General features: G+C 62.0%; 1 protein-coding gene across 2 annotated transcripts in view; it reads left to right on the top strand.

Moving 5' to 3' along the window:
- LOC132810816 (keratin-associated protein 10-7-like) overlaps positions 1–19,893 on the top strand; it is a 52,445-nt gene extending 32,552 nt beyond the window's left edge. The window contains exons 2-4 of one of the 2 annotated variants that reach the window (XM_060822724.1): positions 16,622–16,678; positions 17,861–18,352; positions 18,440–19,893. In XM_060822724.1, the coding sequence (XP_060678707.1) occupies positions 16,622–16,678; positions 17,861–18,352; positions 18,440–19,359 (1,469 nt within the window). In that variant the 3' untranslated portion in view covers positions 19,360–19,893. Of the gene's footprint in view, positions 1–16,621; positions 16,679–17,860 lie in introns of both variants that reach the window. The other variant, XM_060822723.1, reaches the window with a different exon arrangement.
- Positions 19,894–20,225: the final 332 nt, after the last annotated feature.

Below are 20,225 nucleotides of genomic sequence, written 5' to 3'. Positions count from 1 at the left end.
GGAGGAGGATACCCAGAGGGCACTGTGTCAGGTTAGACCCCACACCCTCACCCACACCCTCACCCACACCCTCACCCACACCCTCACCCACACCCTCACCCACACCCTCACCCACACCCACACCCACACCCTCACCCACACCCTCACCCTCACCCTCACCATGGAGGATATCAGGGCAGTGGAGGAGGATACCCAGAGGGCACTGTGTCAGGTTAGACCCCTCACCCTCACCCACACCCTCACCCACACCCTCACCCACACCCTCGCCCACACCCTCACCCTCACCCTCACCCTCACCCTCACCCACACCCTCACCCACACCCTCACCCACACCCTCACCCACACCCTCACCCACACCCACACCCACGCCCACACCCTCACCCTCACCCTCACCCACACCCTCACCCTCACCCTCACCATGGAGGATATCAGGGCAGTGGAGGAGGATACCCAGAGGGCACTGTGTCAGGTTAGACCCCTCACCCTCACCCACACCCACACCCACACCCTCACCCTCACCCACACCATCACCCTCACCCTCACCCTCACCATGGAGGATATCAGGGCAGTGGAGGAGGATACCCAGAGGGCACTGTGTCAGGTTAGACCCCTCACCCACACCCACACCCACACCCTCACCCTCACCCTCACCATGGAGGATATCAGGGCAGTGGAGGAGGATACCCAGAGGGCACTGTGTCAGATTAGACCCCTCACCCACACCCACACCTTCACCCTCACCCTCACCCTCACCATGGAGGATATCAGGGCAGTGGAGGAGGATACCCAGAGGGCACTGTGTCAGGTTAGACCCCACACCCACACCCTCACCATCACCCACACCCATACCCACAACCTCACCCTCACCCTCACCATGGAGGATATCAGGGCAGTGGAGGAGGATACCCAGAGGGCACTGTGTCAGGTTAGACCCCTCACCCTCACCCTCACCCTCACCCTCACCCTCACCCTCACCCTCACCTACACCCTCACCCTCGCCCACACCCTCACCCACACCCTCACCCACACCCACACCCTCACCCTCACCCTAACCATGGAGGATATCAGGGCAGTGGAGGAGGATACCCAGAGGGCATTGTGTCAGGTTAGACCCCTCACCCTCACCCACACCCTCACCCACACGCTCACCCTCACCCTCACCATGGAGGATATCAGGGCAGTGGAGGAGGATACACAGAGGGCACTGTGTCAGGTTAGACCCCTCACCCACACCCTCACCCTCACCCACACCCACACCCTCGCCCTCACCATGGAGGATATCAGGGCAGTGGAGGAGGATACCCAGAGGGCACTGTGTCAGGTTAGACCCCACACCCTCACCCACACCCTCACCCTCACCATGGAGGATATCAGGGCAGTGGAGGAGGATACCTAGAGGGCACTGTGTCAGGTTAGACCCCACACCCTCACACACCCTCACCCACACCCTCACCCTCACCCACACCCTCACCCTCACCCTCACCCACACCCTCACCCTCACCCTCACCATGGAGGATATCAGGGCAGTGGAGGAGGATACCCAGAGGGCACTGTGTCAGGTTAGACCCCTCACCCTCACCCTCACCCTCACCCACACCCTCACCCTCACCCTCACCCTCACCATGGAGGATATCAGGGCAGTGGAGGAGGATACCCAGAGGGCACTGTGTCAGGTTAGACCCCTCACCATAACCCTCACCTTCACCCTCACCCTCACCCTCACCCTCACCATGGAGGATATCAGGGCAGTGGAGGAGGATACCCAGAGGGCACTGTGTCAGGTTAGACCCCTCACCCTCACCCACACCCTCACCCACACCGTCACCCACACCCTCACCATCACCCACACCCTCACCCTCACCCTCACCCACACCCTCACCCTCACCATGGAGGATATCAGGGCAGTGGAGGAGGATACCCAGAGGGCACTGTGTCAGGTTAGACCCCTCACCCTCACCCTCACCCACACCCTCACCCTCACCCACACCCTCACCCACACCCTCACCCACACCCTCACCATGGAGGATATCAGGGCAGTGGAGGAGGATACCCAGAGGGCACTGTGTCAGGTTAGACCCCTCACCCTCACCCACACCCTCACCCACACCCTCACCCACACCCTCACCCACACCCTCACCCACACCCTCACCCACACCCTCACCCTCACCCACACCCACACCCTCACCCTCACCATGGAGGATAGTAGGGCAGTGGAGGAGGATACCCAGAGGGCACTGTGTCAGGTTAGACCCCTCACCCTCACCCTCACCCTCACCCACACCCTCACCCTCACCATGGAGTATATCAGGGCAGTGGAGGAGGATACCCAGAGGGCACTGTGTCAGGTTAGACCCCTCACCCTCACCCACACCCTCACCCTCACCCTCACCCTCACCCACACCCTCACCCTCACCCTCACCATGGAGGATATCAGGGCAGTGGAGGAGGATACCCAGAGGGCACTGTGTCAGGTAAGACCCCTCACCCACACCCTCACCATGGAGGATATCAGGGCATTGGAGGAGGATACCCAGAGGGCACTGTGTCAGGTTAGACCCCTCACCCTCACCCACACCCTCACCCACACCCTCACCCACACCCTCACCCACACCCTCACCCTCACCCTCACCCTCACCCTCACCCTCACCCTCACCATGGAGGATATCAGGGCAGTGGAGGAGGATACCCAGAGGGCACTGTGTCAGGTTAGACCCCTCACCCACACCCTCACCATGGAGGATATCAGGGCATTGGAGGAGGATACCCAGAGGGCACTGTGTCAGGTTAGACCCCACACCCACACCCTCACCCACACCCACACCCACACCCTCACCCACACCCTCACCCACACCCTCACCCACACCCTCACCCACACCCTCACCCACACCCTCGCCCACACCCTCGCCCACACCCTCGCCCACACCCTCGCCCACACCCTCGCCCTCGCCCTCGCCCTCGCCCTCACCATGGAGGATATCAGGGCAGTGGAGGAGGATACCCAGAGGGCACTGTGTCAGGTTAGACCTCACACCCTCACCCTCACCCACACCCTCACCCTCACCCTCACCCTCACCCACACCCTCACCCTCACCCTCACCATGGAGGATATCAGGGCAGTGGAGGAGGATACCCAGAGGGCACTGTGTCAGGTTAGACCCCTCACCCTCACCCTCACCCTCACCATGGAGGATATCAGGGCAGTGGAGGAGGATACCCAGAGGGCACTGTGTCAGGTTAGACCCCTCACCCTCACCCTCACCCTCACCTTCACCCTCACCCACACCCTCACCATGGAGGATATCAGGGCAGTGGAGGAGGATACCCAGAGGGCACTGTGTCAGGTTAGACCCCTCACCCACACCCTCACCCACACCCTCACCCTCACCCTCACCCACACCCTCACCCTCAACCACACCCACACCCACACCCTCACCATGGAGGATATCAGGGCAGTGGAGGAGGATACCCAGAGGGCACTGTGTCAGGTTAGACCCCTCACCCTCACCCACACCCACACCCTCACCCTGACCCTCACCATGGAGGATATCAGGGCAGTGGAGGAGGATACCCAGAGGGCACTGTGTCAGGTTAGACCCCACACCCTCACCCTCACCCACACCCACACCCACACCCTCACCCTCACCATGGACGATATCAGGGCAGTGGAGGAGGATACCCAGAGGGCACTGTGTCAGGTTAGACCCCTCACCCTCACCCTCACCCTCACCCTCACCCTCACCCACACCCTCACCCTCACCATGGAGGATATCAGGGCAGTGGAGGAGGATACCCAGAGGGCACTGTGTCAGGTTAGACCCCACACCCACACCCTCACCCTCACCCACACCCTCACCCACACCCTCACCCTCACCATGGATGATATCAGGGCAGTGGAGGAGGATACCCAGAGGGCACTGTGTCAGGTTAGACCCCTCACCCTCACCCACACCCTCACCCTCACCCTCACCCACACCCTCACCCACACCCTCACCATGGAGGATATCAGGGTAGTGGAGGAGGATACCCAGAGGGCACTGTGTCAGGTTAGACCCCTCACCCTCACCCACACCCTCACCCACACCCTCACCCTCACCCACACCCACACCCTCACCCACACCCTCACCCACACCCTCACCCACACCCTCACCCACACCCTCACCCACACCCTCACCCTCACCCTCACCCTCACCCTCACCCTCACCCTCACCCTCACCCTCACCCTCACCCACAGCCTCACCCTCACCATGGAGGATATCAGGGCAGTGGAGGAGGATACCCAGAGGGCACTGTGTCAGGTTAGACCCCACACCCACACCCTCACCCACACCCTCACCCACACCCTCACCCACACCCTCACCCACACCCTCACCCACACCCTCACCCACACCCTCACCCACACCCTCACCCACACCCTCACCCACACCCACACCCTCACCCTCACCCTCACCCTCACCCTCACCATGGATGATATCAGGGCAGTGGAGGAGGATACCCAGAGGACTCTGTGTCAGGTTAGACCCCTCACCCTCACCCACACCCTCACCCTCACCATGGAGGATATCAGGGCAGTGGAGGAGGATACCCAGAGGGCACTGTGTCAGGTTAGACCCCTCACCCTCACCCTCACCCTCACCCACACCCTCACCCACACCCTCACCCACACCCTCACCCACACCCTCACCCACACCCTCACCCACACCCTCACCCACACCCTCACCCTCACCCACACCCTCACCATGGATGATATCAGGGCAGTGGAGGAGGATACCCAGAGGGCACTGTGTCAGGTTAGACCCCTCACCCTCACCCACACCCTCACCCACACCCTCACCCTCACCCTTCCCCTCACCCTCACCATGGAGGATATCAGGGCAGTGGAGGAGGATACCCAGAGGGCACTGTGTCAGGTTAGACCCCTCACCCTCACCCACACCCTCACCCACACCCTCACCCACACCCTCACCCTCACCCACAACCACACCCTCACCCTCACCCTCACCATGGAGGATATCAGGGCAGTCGGGAGGATACCCAGAGGGCACTGTGTCAGGTTAGACCCCTCACCCTCGCCCTCACCCACGCCCTCACCCACGCCCTCACCCACGCCCTCACCCACGCCCTCACCCACGCCCTCACCCACGCCCTCACCCACGCCCTCACCCACGCCCTCACCCACGCCCTCACCCACGCCCTCACCCACGCCCTCACCCACGCCCTCACCCACGCCCTCACCCACGCCCACACCCACGCCCTCACCCACGCCCACACCCACACCCACACCCACACCCTCACCCTCACCATGGAGGATATCAGGGCAGTGGAGGAGGATACCCAGAGGGCACTGTGTCAGGTTAGACCCCACACCCTCACCCACACCCACACCCACACCCACACCCACACCCTCACCATGGAGGATATCAGGTTAGTGGAGGAGGATACCCAGAGGGCACTGTGTCAGGTTAGACCCCTCACCCACACCCTCACCCACACCCTCACCCTCACCCACACCCTCACCCTCACCCTCACCCACACCATGGAGGATATCAGGGCAGTGGAGGAGGATACCCAGAGGGCACTGTGTCAGGTTAGACCCCTCACCCTCACCCTCACCCACACCCTCACCCTCACCATGGAGGATATCAGGGCAGTGGAGGAGGATACCCAGAGGGCACTGTGTCAGGTTAGACCCCACACCCTCACCCTCACCCACACCCACACCCTCACCCTCACCATGGAGGATATCAGGGTAGTGGAGGAGGATACCCAGAGGGCACTGTGTCAGGTTAGACCCCTCACCCTCACCCTCACCCTCACCCTCACCCTCACCCACACCCTCACCCACACCCTCAGCCTCACCCTCACCCTCACCCACACCCTCACCCTCACCCTCACCATGGAGGATATCAGGGCAGTGGAGGAGGATACCCAGAGGGCACTGTGTCAGGTTAGACCCCTCACCCTCACCCTCACCCACACCCTCACCCACACCCTCACCCACACCCTCACCCACACCCTCACCCTCACCCTCACCCACACCCTCACCCACACCCTCACCCACACCCTCACCCACACCCTCACCCTTCCCCTCACCCTCACCATGGAGGATATCAGGGCAGTGGAGGAGGATACCCAGAGGGCACTGTGTCAGGTTAGACCCCTCACCCACACCCTCACCCACACCCTCACCCTCACCATGGAGGATATCAGGGCAGTGGAGGAGGATACCCAGAGGGCACTGTGTCAGGTTAGACCCCTCACCCACGCCCTCACCCACGCCCTCACCCACGCCCTCACCCTCACCCACACCCTCACCCTCACCATGGATGATATCAGGGCAGTGGAGGAGGATACCCAGAGGGCACTGTGTCAGGTTAGACCCCTCACCCTCACCCTCACCCACACCCTCACCCTCACCATGGAGGATATCAGGGCAGTGGAGGAGGATACCCAGAGGGCACTGTGTCAGGTTAGACCCCTCACCCCCACCCTCACCCACACCCTCACCCACACCCTCACCCACACCCTCACCATGGAGGATATCAGGGCAGTGGAGGAGGATACCCAGAGGGCACTGTGTCAGGTTAGACCCCACACCCTCACCCTCACCCACACCCTCACCCACACCCTCACCCACACCCACACCCTCACCCACACCCTCACCCACACCCACACCCTCACCCTCAGCCTCACCCTCACCCTCACCCTCACCCACAGCCTCACCCTCACCCACAGCCTCACCCTCACCATGGAGGATATCAGGGCAGTGGAGGAGGATACCCAGAGGGCACTGTGTCAGGTTAGACCCCTCACCCTCACCCACACCCACACCCTCACCCTCACCCTCACCCTCACCATGGAGGATATCAGGGCAGTGGAGGAGAATACCCAGAGGGCACTGTGTCAGGTTAGACCCCACACCCACACCCTCACCCTCACCCACACCCACACCACACCCTCACCCTCACCCTCACCCTCACCCACACACACACCCTCACCCTCACCATGGAGGATATCAGGGCAGTGGAGGAGGATACCCAGAGGGCACTGTGTCAGGTTAGACCCCTCACCCTCACCCTCACCCTCACCCACACCCACACCCACACCCACACCCTCACCCACACCCTCACCCTCACCATGGAGGATATCAGGGCAGTGGAGGAGGATACCCAGAGGGCACTGTGTCAGGTTAGACCCCACACCCTCACCCTCACCCACACCCTCACCCACACCCTCACCCACACCCTCACCCACACCCTCACCCTCACCCACACCCTCACCCTCACCATGGATGATATCAGGGCAGTGGAGGAGGATACCCAGAGGGCACTGTGTCAGGTTAGACCCCTCACCCTCACCCTCACCCACACCCTCACCCTCACCATGGAGGATATCAGGGCAGTGGAGGAGGATACCCAGAGGGCACTGTGTCAGGTTAGACCCCTCACCCTCACCCTCACCCACAACCTCACCCTCACCCTCACCCTTCCCCTCACCCTCACCATGGAGGATATCAGGGCAGTGGAGGAGGATACCCAGAGGGCACTGTGTCAGGTTAGACCCCTCACCCTCACCCTCACCCTCACCCACACCCTCACCCTCACCCTCACCCACACCCTCACCCTCACCCTCACCCATACCCTCACCCTCACCCACACCCTCACCCTCACCCTCACCCTCACCCATACCCTCACCCTCACCCTCACCCTCACCATGGAGGATATCAGGGCAGTGGAGGAGGATACCCAGAGGGCACTGTGTCAGGTTAGACCCCACACCCTCACCCACACCCTCACCCACACCCTCACCCTCACCCTCACCCTCACCCATACCCTCACCCTCACCCTCACCCTCACCATGGAGGATATCAGGGCAGTGGAGGAGGATACCCAGAGGGCACTGTGTCAGGTTAGACCCCTCACCCTCACCCTCACCCACACCCTCACCCTCACCCTCACCCTCACCATGGAGGATATCAGGGCAGTGGAGGAGGATACCCAGAGGGCACTGTGTCAGGTTAGACCCCTCACCATAACCCTCACCTTCACCCTCACCCTCACCCTCACCATGGAGGATATCAGGGCAGTGGAGGAGGATACCCAGAGGGCACTGTGTCAGGTTAGACCCCACACCCTCACCCACACCCTCACCCACACCCTCACCCACACCCTCACCCACACCCTCACCCACACCCACACCCACACCCTCACCCACACCCTCACCCTCACCCTCACCATGGAGGATATCAGGGCAGTGGAGGAGGATACCCAGAGGGCACTGTGTCAGGTTAGACCCCTCACCCTCACCCACACCCTCACCCACACCCTCACCCACACCCTCACCCACACCCTCACCCACACCCTCACCCTCGCCCACACCCTCACCCTCACCCACACCCTCACCCACACCCTCACCCACACCCTCACCCACACCCTCACCCACACCCTCACCCACACCCTCACCCACACCCTCACCCACACCCACACCCACGCCCACACCCTCACCCTCACCCACACCCTCACCCTCACCCTCACCATGGAGGATATCAGGGCAGTGGAGGAGGATACCCAGAGGGCACTGTGTCAGGTTAGACCCCTCACCCTCACCCACACCCACACCCACACCCTCACCCTCACCCACACCATCACCCTCACCCTCACCCTCACCATGGAGGATATCAGGGCAGTGGAGGAGGATACCCAGAGGGCACTGTGTCAGGTTAGACCCCTCACCCACACCCACACCCACACCCTCACCCTCACCCTCACCCTCACCATGGAGGATATCAGGGCAGTGGAGGAGGATACCCAGAGGGCACTGTGTCAGATTAGACCCCTCACCCACACCCACACCTTCACCCTCACCCTCACCCTCACCATGGAGGATATCAGGGCAGTGGAGGAGGATACCCAGAGGGCACTGTGTCAGGTTAGACCCCACACCCACACCCTCACCATCACCCACACCCATACCCACAACCTCACCCTCACCCTCACCATGGAGGATATCAGGGCAGTGGAGGAGGATACCCAGAGGGCACTGTGTCAGGTTAGACCCCTCACCCTCACCCTCACCCTCACCCTCACCCTCACCCTCACCCTCACCTACACCCTCACCCTCACCCACACCCTCACCCACACCCTCACCCACACCCACACCCTCACCCTCACCCTAACCATGGAGGATATCAGGGCAGTGGAGGAGGATACCCAGAGGGCATTGTGTCAGGTTAGACCCCTCACCCTCACCCACACCCTCACCCACACGCTCACCCTCACCCTCACCATGGAGGATATCAGGGCAGTGGAGGAGGATACACAGAGGGCACTGTGTCAGGTTAGACCCCTCACCCACACCCTCACCCTCACCCACACCCACACCCTCGCCCTCACCATGGAGGATATCAGGGCAGTGGAGGAGGATACCCAGAGGGCACTGTGTCAGGTTAGACCCCACACCCTCACCCACACCCTCACCCTCACCATGGAGGATATCAGGGCAGTGGAGGAGGATACCTAGAGGGCACTGTGTCAGGTTAGACCCCACACCCTCACCCACACCCTCACCCACACCCTCACCCTCACCCACACCCTCACCCTCACCCTCACCCACACCCTCACCCTCACCCTCACCATGGAGGATATCAGGGCAGTGGAGGAGGATACCCAGAGGGCACTGTGTCAGGTTAGACCCCTCACCCTCACCCTCACCCTCACCCACACCCTCACCCTCACCCTCACCCTCACCATGGAGGATATCAGGGCAGTGGAGGAGGATACCCAGAGGGCACTGTGTCAGGTTAGACCCCTCACCATAACCCTCACCTTCACCCTCACCCTCACCCTCACCCTCACCATGGAGGATATCAGGGCAGTGGAGGAGGATACTCAGAGGGCACTGTGTCAGGTTAGACCCCTCACCCTCACCCACACCCTCACCCACACCGTCACCCACACCCTCACCATCACCCACACCCTCACCCTCACCCTCACCCACACCCTCACCCTCACCATGGAGGATATCAGGGCAGTGGAGGAGGATACCCAGAGGGCACTGTGTCAGGTTAGACCCCTCACCCTCACCCTCACCCTCACCCTCACCCACACCCTCACCCTCACCCACACCCTCACCCACACCCTCACCCACACCCTCACCATGGAGGATATCAGGGCAGTGGAGGAGGATACCCAGAGGGCACTGTGTCAGGTTAGACCCCTCACCCTCACCCACACCCTCACCCACACCCTCACCCACACCCTCACCCACACCCTCACCCTCACCCACACCCACACCCTCACCCTCACCATGGAGGATAGTAGGGCAGTGGAGGAGGATACCCAGAGGGCACTGTGTCAGGTTAGACCCCTCACCCTCACCCTCACCCTCACCCACACCCTCACCCTCACCATGGAGTATATCAGGGCAGTGGAGGAGGATACCCAGAGGGCACTGTGTCAGGTTAGACCCCTCACCCTCACCCACACCCTCACCCTCACCCTCACCCTCACCCTCACCCACACCCTCACCCTCACCCTCACCATGGAGGATATCAGGGCAGTGGAGGAGGATACCCAGAGGGCACTGTGTCAGGTAAGACCCCTCACCCACACCCTCACCATGGAGGATATCAGGGCATTGGAGGAGGATACCCAGAGGGCACTGTGTCAGGTTAGACCCCTCACCCTCACCCACACCCTCACCCACACCCTCACCCACACCCTCACCCACACCCTCACCCACACCCTCACCCACACCCTCACCCACACCCTCACCCTCACCCTCACCCTCACCCTCACCCTCACCCTCACCATGGAGGATATCAGGGCAGTGGAGGAGGATACCCAGAGGGCACTGTGTCAGGTTAGACCCCTCACCCACACCCTCACCATGGAGGATATCAGGGCATTGGAGGAGGATACCCAGAGGGCACTGTGTCAGGTTAGACCCCACACCCACACCCTCACCCACACCCTCACCCACACCCTCACCCACACCCTCACCCACACCCTCACCCACACCCTCACCCACACCCTCGCCCACACCCTCGCCCTCGCCCTCGCCCTCGCCCTCGCCCTCGCCCTCGCCCTCACCATGGAGGATATCAGGGCAGTGGAGGAGGATACCCAGAGGGCACTGTGTCAGGTTAGACCTCACACCCTCACCCTCACCCACACCCTCACCCTCACCCTCACCCTCACCCTCACCCACACCCTCACCCTCACCCTCACCATGGAGGATATCAGGGCAGTGGAGGAGGATACCCAGAGGGCACTGTGTCAGGTTAGACCCCTCACCCTCACCCTCACCCTCACCATGGAGGATATCAGGGCAGTGGAGGAGGATACCCAGAGGGCACTGTGTCAGGTTAGACCCCTCACCCTCACCCTCACCCTCACCTTCACCCTCACCCACACCCTCACCATGGAGGATATCAGGGCAGTGGAGGAGGATACCCAGAGGGCACTGTGTCAGGTTAGACCCCTCACCCACACCCTCACCCACACCCTCACCCTCACCCTCACCCACACCCTCACCCTCAACCACACCCACACCCACACCCTCACCATGGAGGATATCAGGGCAGTGGAGGAGGATACCCAGAGGGCACTGTGTCAGGTTAGACCCCTCACCCTCACCCACACCCACACCCTCACCCTGACCCTCACCATGGAGGATATCAGGGCAGTGGAGGAGGATACCCAGAGGGCACTGTGTCAGGTTAGACCCCACACCCTCACCCTCACCCACACCCACACCCTCACCCTCACCATGGACGATATCAGGGCAGTGGAGGAGGATACCCAGAGGGCACTGTGTCAGGTTAGACCCCTCACCCTCACCCTCACCCTCACCCTCACCCTCACCCTCACCCACACCCTCACCCTCACCATGGAGGATATCAGGGCAGTGGAGGAGGATACCCAGAGGGCACTGTGTCAGGTTAGACCCCACACCCACACCCTCACCCTCACCCACACCCTCACCCACACCCTCACCCTCACCATGGATGATATCAGGGCAGTGGAGGAGGATACCCAGAGGGCACTGTGTCAGGTTAGACCCCTCACCCTCACCCACACCCTCACCCTCACCCTCACCCACACCCTCACCCACACCCTCACCATGGAGGATATCAGGGTAGTGGAGGAGGATACCCAGAGGGCACTGTGTCAGGTTAGACCCCTCACCCTCACCCACACCCTCACCCACACCCTCACCCACACCCACACCCTCACCCACACCCTCACCCACACCCTCACCCACACCCTCACCCACACCCTCACCCACACCCTCACCCACACCCTCACCCTCACCCTCACCCTCACCCTCACCCTCACCCTCACCCTCACCCACAGCCTCACCCTCACCATGGAGGATATCAGGGCAGTGGAGGAGGATACCCAGAGGGCACTGTGTCAGGTTAGACCCCACACCCTCACCCTCACCCACACCCTCACCCACACCCTCACCCACACCCTCACCCACACCCTCACCCACACCCTCACCCACACCCTCACCCACACCCTCACCCACACCCTCACCCACACCCTCACCCACACCCTCACCCACACCCTCACCCACACCCTCACCCACACCCACACCCTCACCCTCACCCTCACCATGGATGATATCAGGGCAGTGGAGGAGGATACCCAGAGGACTCTGTGTCAGGTTAGACCCCTCACCCTCACCCACACCCTCACCCTCACCATGGAGGATATCAGGGCAGTGGAGGAGGATACCCAGAGGGCACTGTGTCAGGTTAGACCCCTCACCCTCACCCTCACCCTCACCCACACCCTCACCCACACCCTCACCCACACCCTCACCCACACCCTCACCCACACCCTCACCCTCACCCACACCCTCACCATGGATGATATCAGGGCAGTGGAGGAGGATACCCAGAGGGCACTGTGTCAGGTTAGACCCCTCACCCTCACCCACACCCTCACCCACACCCTCACCCTCACCCTTCCCCTCACCCTCACCATGGAGGATATCAGGGCAGTGGAGGAGGATACCCAGAGGGCACTGTGTCAGGTTAGACCCCTCACCCTCACCCACACCCTCACCCACACCCTCACCCACACCCTCACCCTCACCCACAACCACACCCTCACCCTCACCCTCACCATGGAGGATATCAGGGCAGTCGGGAGGATACCCAGAGGGCACTGTGTCAGGTTAGACCCCTCACCCTCGCCCTCACCCACGCCCTCACCCACGCCCTCACCCACGCCCTCACCCACGCCCTCACCCACGCCCTCACCCACGCCCTCACCCACGCCCTCACCCACGCCCTCACCCACGCCCTCACCCACGCCCTCACCCACGCCCACACCCACGCCCTCACCCACGCCCACACCCACACCCACACCCTCACCCTCACCATGGAGGATATCAGGGCAGTGGAGGAGGATACCCAGAGGGCACTGTGTCAGGTTAGACCCCACACCCACACCCACACCCTCACCCTCACCCTCACCCACACCCTCACCCTCACCCACACCCTCACCCTCACCCTCACCCACACCATGGAGGATATCAGGGCAGTGGAGGAGGATACCCAGAGGGCACTGTGTCAGGTTAGACCCCTCACCCTCACCCTCACCCACACCCTCACCCTCACCATGGAGGATATCAGGGCAGTGGAGGAGGATACCCAGAGGGCACTGTGTCAGGTTAGACCCCACACCCTCACCCTCACCCACACCCACACCCTCACCCTCACCATGGAGGATATCAGGGTAGTGGAGGAGGATACCCAGAGGGCACTGTGTCAGGTTAGACCCCTCACCCTCACCCTCACCCTCACCCTCACCCTCACCCTCACCCACACCCTCAGCCTCACCCTCACCCTCACCCACACCCTCACCCTCACCCTCACCATGGAGGATATCAGGGCAGTGGAGGAGGATACCCAGAGGGCACTGTGTCAGGTTAGACCCCTCACCCTCACCCTCACCCACACCCTCACCCACACCCTCACCCACACCCTCACCCACACCCTCACCCTCACCCACACCCACACCCACACCTACACCCTCACCCTCACCCTCACCCACACCCTCACCATGGAGGATATCAGGGCAGTGGAGGAGGATACCCAGAGGGCACTGTGTCAGGTTAGACCCCTCACCCTCACCCTCACCCACACCCTCACCCACACCCTCACCCACACCCTCACCCACACCCTCACCCACACCCTCACCCACACCCTCACCCACACCCTCACCCACACCCTCACCCACACCCTCACCCACACCCTCACCCTTCCCCTCACCCTCACCATGGAGGATATCAGGGCAGTGGAGGAGGATACCCAGAGGGCACTGTGTCAGGTTAGACCCCTCACCCACACCCTCACCCACACCCTCACCCTCACCATGGAGGATATCAGGGCAGTGGAGGAGGATACCCAGAGGGCACTGTGTCAGGTTAGACCCCTCACCCACGCCCTCACCCACGCCCTCACCCACGCCCTCACCCTCACCCACACCCTCACCCTCACCATGGATGATATCAGGGCAGTGGAGGAGGATACCCAGAGGGCACTGTGTCAGGTTAGACCCCTCACCCTCACCCTCACCCACACCCTCACCCTCACCATGGAGGATATCAGGGCAGTGGAGGAGGATACCCAGAGGGCACTGTGTCAGGTTAGACCCCTCACCCCCACCCTCACCCACACCCTCACCCACACCCTCACCCACACCCTCACCATGGAGGATATCAGGGCAGTGGAGGAGGATACCCAGAGGGCACTGTGTCAGGTTAGACCCCACACCCTCACCCTCACCCACACCCTCACCCACACCCTCACCCACACCCACACCCTCACCCTCACCCTCACCCTCACCCACAGCCTCACCCTCACCCACAGCCTCACCCTCACCATGGAGGATATCAGGGCAGTGGAGGAGGATACCCAGAGGGCACTGTGTCAGGTTAGACCCCTCACCCTCACCCACACCCACACCCTCACCCTCACCCTCACCCTCACCATGGAGGATATCAGGGCAGTGGAGGAGAATACCCAGAGGGCACTGTGTCAGGTTAGACCCCACACCCACACCCTCACCCTCACCCACACCCACACCACACCCTCACCCTCACCCTCACCCTCACCCACACACACACCCTCACCCTCACCATGGAGGATATCAGGGCAGTGGAGGAGGATACCCAGAGGGCACTGTGTCAGGTTAGACCCCTCACCCTCACCCACACCCTCACCCTCACCCTCACCCTCACCCTCACCCACACCCACACCCACACCCTCACCCACACCCTCACCCTCACCATGGAGGATATCAGGGCAGTGGAGGAGGATACCCAGAGGGCACTGTGTCAGGTTAGACCCCACACCCTCACCCTCACCCACACCCTCACCCTCACCATGGAGGATATCAGGGCAGTGGAGGAGGATACCCAGAGGGCACTGTGTCAGGTTAGACCCCTCACCCTCACCCTCACCCACACCCTCACCCACAACCTCACCCTCACCCTCACCCTTCCCCTCACCCTCACCATGGAGGATATCAGGGCAGTGGAGGAGGATACCCAGAGGGCACTGTGTCAGGTTAGACCCCTCACCCTCACCCTCACCCTCACCCACACCCTCACCCTCACCCACACCCTCACCCACACCCTCACCCACACCCTCACCCACACCCTCACCCACACCCTCACCCACACCCACACCCTCACCCTGGAGGATATCAGGGCAGTGGAGGAGGATACCCAGAGGGCACTGTGTCAGGTTAGACCCCTCACCCACACCCTCACCCACACCCTCACCCACACCCTCACCCTCACCCTCACCCTCACCCACACCCACACCCACACCCACACCCTCACCCTCACCCTCACCATGGAGGATATCAGGGCAGTGGAGGAGGATACCCAGAGGGCACTGTGTCAGGTTAGACCCCTCACCCTCACCCACACCCTCACCCACACCCTCACCCACACCCTCACCCACACCCTCACCCACACCCTCACCCACACCCTCACCCACACCCTCACCCACACCCTCACCCTCACCCTCACCCTCACCCTCACCCTCACCCTCACCCCCACCCACACCCTCACCCTCACCATGGAGGATATCAGGGCAGTGGAGGAGGATACCCAGAGGGCACTGTGTCAGGTTTGACCCCTCACCCACACCCACACCCTCACCCACACCCTCGCCCCCTCACCCCCTCACCCCCTCACACCCTCACCCTCACCGGAGGGGGACAGTGTAGAGGGAGCTTTACTCTGTATCTAACCTCGTGCTCTCCCTGTCCCTGGGATGGGGGGGACAGTGTAGAGGGAGCTTTACTCTGTATCTCACCCCGTGCTGTCCCTGTCCCTGGGATGGGGGGACAGTGTAGAGGGAGTTTTACTCTGTATCTAACCCCGTGCTGTCCCTGTCCCTGGGATGGGGGGACAGTGTGGAGGGAGCTTTACTCTGTATCTAACCCCGTGCTGTCCCTGTCCCTGGGATGGGGGGACAGTGTAGAGGGAGCTTTACTCTGTATCTAACCCCGTGCTGTACCTGTCCCTGGGATGGGGGGGACAGTGTAGAGGGAGCTTTACTTTGTATCTAACCCCGTGCTGTCCCTGTGTCCAGATCCGTCAAGAGACGACTCTGCGAGGGATGTCCGCAAAAGACGAGTGAAATCAACCCGTGAGTTATCGATAACTGACTCTCCCCGGGGAACAGGAGGGGGACACTGACTCTCCCCGGGGAACGGGAGGGGGACACTGACTCTCCCCAGGGTACGGGAGGGGCACACTGACTCTCCCCGGGGTACGGTGGGGGAGGGGGAGACACTGACTCTCCCCGGGGTACGGGAGGCGACACTGACTCTCCCCAGGGTACGGGAGGGGGACACTGACTCTCCCCGGGGTACGGGAGGGGGACACTGACTCTCCCCGGGGTACGGTAGGGGGACACTGACTCTCTCCGGGGTACGGGAGGGGGACACTGACTCTCCCCGGGGTACGGGAGGGGGACACTGACTCTCCCCGGGGTACGGGAGGGGGACACTGACTCTCCCCGGGGTACGGGAGGGGGACACTGACTCTCTCCGGGGTACGGGGAGACACTGACTCTCCCCGGGGTACAGGAGGGGGACACTGACTCTCCCCGGGGTACAGGAGGGGGACACTGACTCTCCCCGGGGTACAGGAGGGGGACACTGACTCTCCCCGGTGTGCGGGGGGACACTGACTCTCCCCGGGGAACAGGGGGACCGTGACTCTCCCCAGGGTACGGTGGGGGGGAGGGGGAGACACTGACTCTCCCCAGGGGTACAGGGGGAGGGGGAGACACTGACTCTCCCCGGGGTACGGGGGTGGGAGGGGGAGACACTGACTCTCCCCAGGGGTACAGGGGGAGGGGAAGACACTGACTCTCCCCGGGGTACGGGGGTGGGAGGGGGAGACACTGACTCTCCCCAGGGGGAGGGGGAGACACTGACTCTCCCCAGGGGTACAGGGGGAGGGGAAGACACTGACTCTCCCCGGGGTACGGGGGTGGGAGGGGGAGACACTGACTCTCCCCAGGGGGAGGGGGAGACACTGACTCTCCCTGGGGTACGGGGAGACACTGACTCTCCCCAGGGGGAGGGGGAGACACTGACTCTCCCCGGGGTACGGATGTGTTTCCTTCTGTGAACTTCTGGTGAGTAACTGTCAGTCTGCGATCTGATGCACCGTCTCATCTCCTCCCTCCCTCCCCACACTCCCTCTCCCCCTCTCTCTCTCTCCCCCCTCCCACTCTCTCCCTCCCCCCTCCCACTCTCACTCTCCCTCCCCACACTCCCTCTCCCCCCCCCTCTCTCTCCCCCCCCCCCCCCCCCCGCAGGTCTGCAGATGACTGGAGTTGCCTGGCGGGTGACTGACCGGATGGAGGGCAGTCCCTCATCTCTCCGTCCCTCGATTCCCTCTCCGAGGTCAACATTCCGAGTCTCTCTGACCTCTGACTCCCCGTCCCTCCGCTCCCCCGTCTATGCCTCCTCAGCTGCTGCACAGGAAGGTCCAAACGCTGCCTCACTCCTCTCGACACTGACTCCGGGTGGGGGGGCTAGGAAAACAGTTCGGAGATTCCCCTCTGCCTGCTCCCCCCTCTCTCTGCCTGTTCCGTCTGTGTGTCTCTCTGTCGCTCTCTCTCTCTCTCTCTCTGCCTGTTCCTCTGTCTCTCTCTCTCTCTCTGCCTGTTCCTCTGTCTCTCTCTCTCTCTCTCTCTGCCCCTCTGTCTCTGTCTCTCTGTCGCTCTCTGTCTCTCTCTCTCTCTCTCTCTCTCTCTGCCTGTTCCGTCTGTGTGTCTCTCTGTCGCTCTCTCTCTCTCTCTCTCTGCCTGTTCCGTCTGTGTGTCTCTCTGTCGCTCTCTCTCTCTCTCTCTCTCTGCCTGTTCCTCTGTGTCTCTCTCTCTCTCTCTCTCTGCCCCTCTGTCTCTGTCTCTCTGTCGCTCTCTGTCTCTCTCTCTCTCTCTCTGCCTGTTCCGTCTGTGTGTCTCTCTGTCGCTCTCTCTCTCTCTGCCTGTTCCTCTGTCTCTCTCTCTCTCTCTCTCTGCCCCTCTGTCTCTGTCTCTCTGTCGCTCTCTGTCTCTCTCTCTCTCTCTGCCTGTTCCGTCTGTGTGTCTCTCTGTCGCGCTCTCTCTCTCTCTCTCTCTGCCTGTTCCTCTGTCTCTCTCTCTCTCTCTCTCTGCCCCTCTGTCTCTGTCTCTCTGTCGCTCTCTGTCTCTCTCTCTCTCTCTGCCTGTTCCGTCTGTCTCTCTCTCTCTGCCCCTCTGTCTCTGTCTCTCTGTCGCTGTCTGTCTCTCTCTCTCTCTCTGCCTGTTCCGTCTGTGTGTCTCTCTGTCGCTCTCTCTCTCTCTCTCTCTCTGCCTGTTCCTCTGTCTCTCTCTCTCTCTCTCTCTCTGCCCCTCTGTCTCTGTCTCTCTGTCGCTCTCTGTCTCTCTCTCTCTCTCTGCCTGTTCCGTCTGTGTGTCTCTCTGTCGCTCTCTCTCTCTCTCTCTCCGCCTGTCCCTCTGTGTGTCTCTCTATCGGTCTCTGTCTCTCTCTCTCTCTGCCTGTTCCTCTGTCTCTCTGTCGGTCTGTTGCCTCTGTCGGTCTGTTGTCTCTCTCTCTCTGCCTGTCCCTCTGTCTCTCTCTCTCTATCGGTCTCTGTCTCTCTCATGCTCTGCCTGTCTCTGTAACTCTCTGCCTGCCTGTCTCTGTCTCGCTCAGTCTCTCTCTCTTGCCTGTCTCTGTTTCTCCTGCTCTCTGCCTGTTTCTCTCTCATTTTCTGCCTGTCTGTCTCTCTCTGCCTGTTACTCTCTGTTTGTCACTTTGCCCCTCTCTCTCTCTGCCTGTCCCTATCTAACTGCTTCTCTCTCTCTCTGCCTGTCCCTGTGTCTGTCTGTCTCTCTCTCTCTGCCTGTCTCTCTCTCTGCCTGTCCCTGTGTCTCTGTCCCTCTCTCTCTGCCTGTCCCTGTCTCTCGCTCTCTGCCTGTCCCTGTCTCTCTCTGCCTGTCCCTGTCTCTCGCTCTCTGCCTGTCCCTGTCCCTGTCTCTGTCTCTCTCTCTGCCTGTCCCTGTCTCTCGCTCTCTGCCTGTCTCCGCGACACTCTCTCTCTCTCTCTTTCTCTCTCTGTCCCCTCCCTGTGTGCCAGGTGGAGGAGGATCCAGACATACTGCGGTCTCTTGAGGTGGGGGTGAGGGAGTTGCGATGAGCAGGATGAGGAAGCTGATGTTGAGGGTGAGGGGGGGGAGGGGGTGGGGGTGGAATGATATCCCCCGGGACTGTCCCCGGGTGGGAACAGGCTGGCGGTGGGGCTGTTTACTGTGAGACAGCAACTGTAATCAGCAGCTCCTGTTATAATCCTGACCCTCTGTATCATTAAATCAACTCGAACTGAGCGACTGGCTCCTCATTATCACAGCAACAGCACTCGGAGCCCCGCGTACACCTCCCGGTCTGGGTCAGACCGCACTCGGAGCCCCGCGTACACCTCCCGGTCTGGGTCAGACCGCACTCGGAGCCCCGTGTACGCTCCCGGTCTGGGTCAGACCGCACTCGGAGCCCCGTGTACGCTCCCGGTCTGGGTCAGACCGCACTCGGAGCCCCGCGTACACCTCCCGGTCTGGGTCAGACCGCACTCGGAGCCCCGCGTACGCCTCCCGGTCTGAGTCAGACCGCACTCGGAGCCCCGCGTACGCCTCCCGGTCTGGGTCAGACCGCACTCGGAGC

The sequence above is a fragment of the Hemiscyllium ocellatum genome, unplaced genomic scaffold (genome assembly GCF_020745735.1).
Source record: "Hemiscyllium ocellatum isolate sHemOce1 unplaced genomic scaffold, sHemOce1.pat.X.cur. scaffold_2013_pat_ctg1, whole genome shotgun sequence".
NCBI lineage: Eukaryota > Metazoa > Chordata > Chondrichthyes > Orectolobiformes > Hemiscylliidae > Hemiscyllium > Hemiscyllium ocellatum.
The sequence above is the reverse complement of the archived record's forward strand: the minus strand, read 5'-3'. Positions and strand labels throughout refer to the sequence as shown.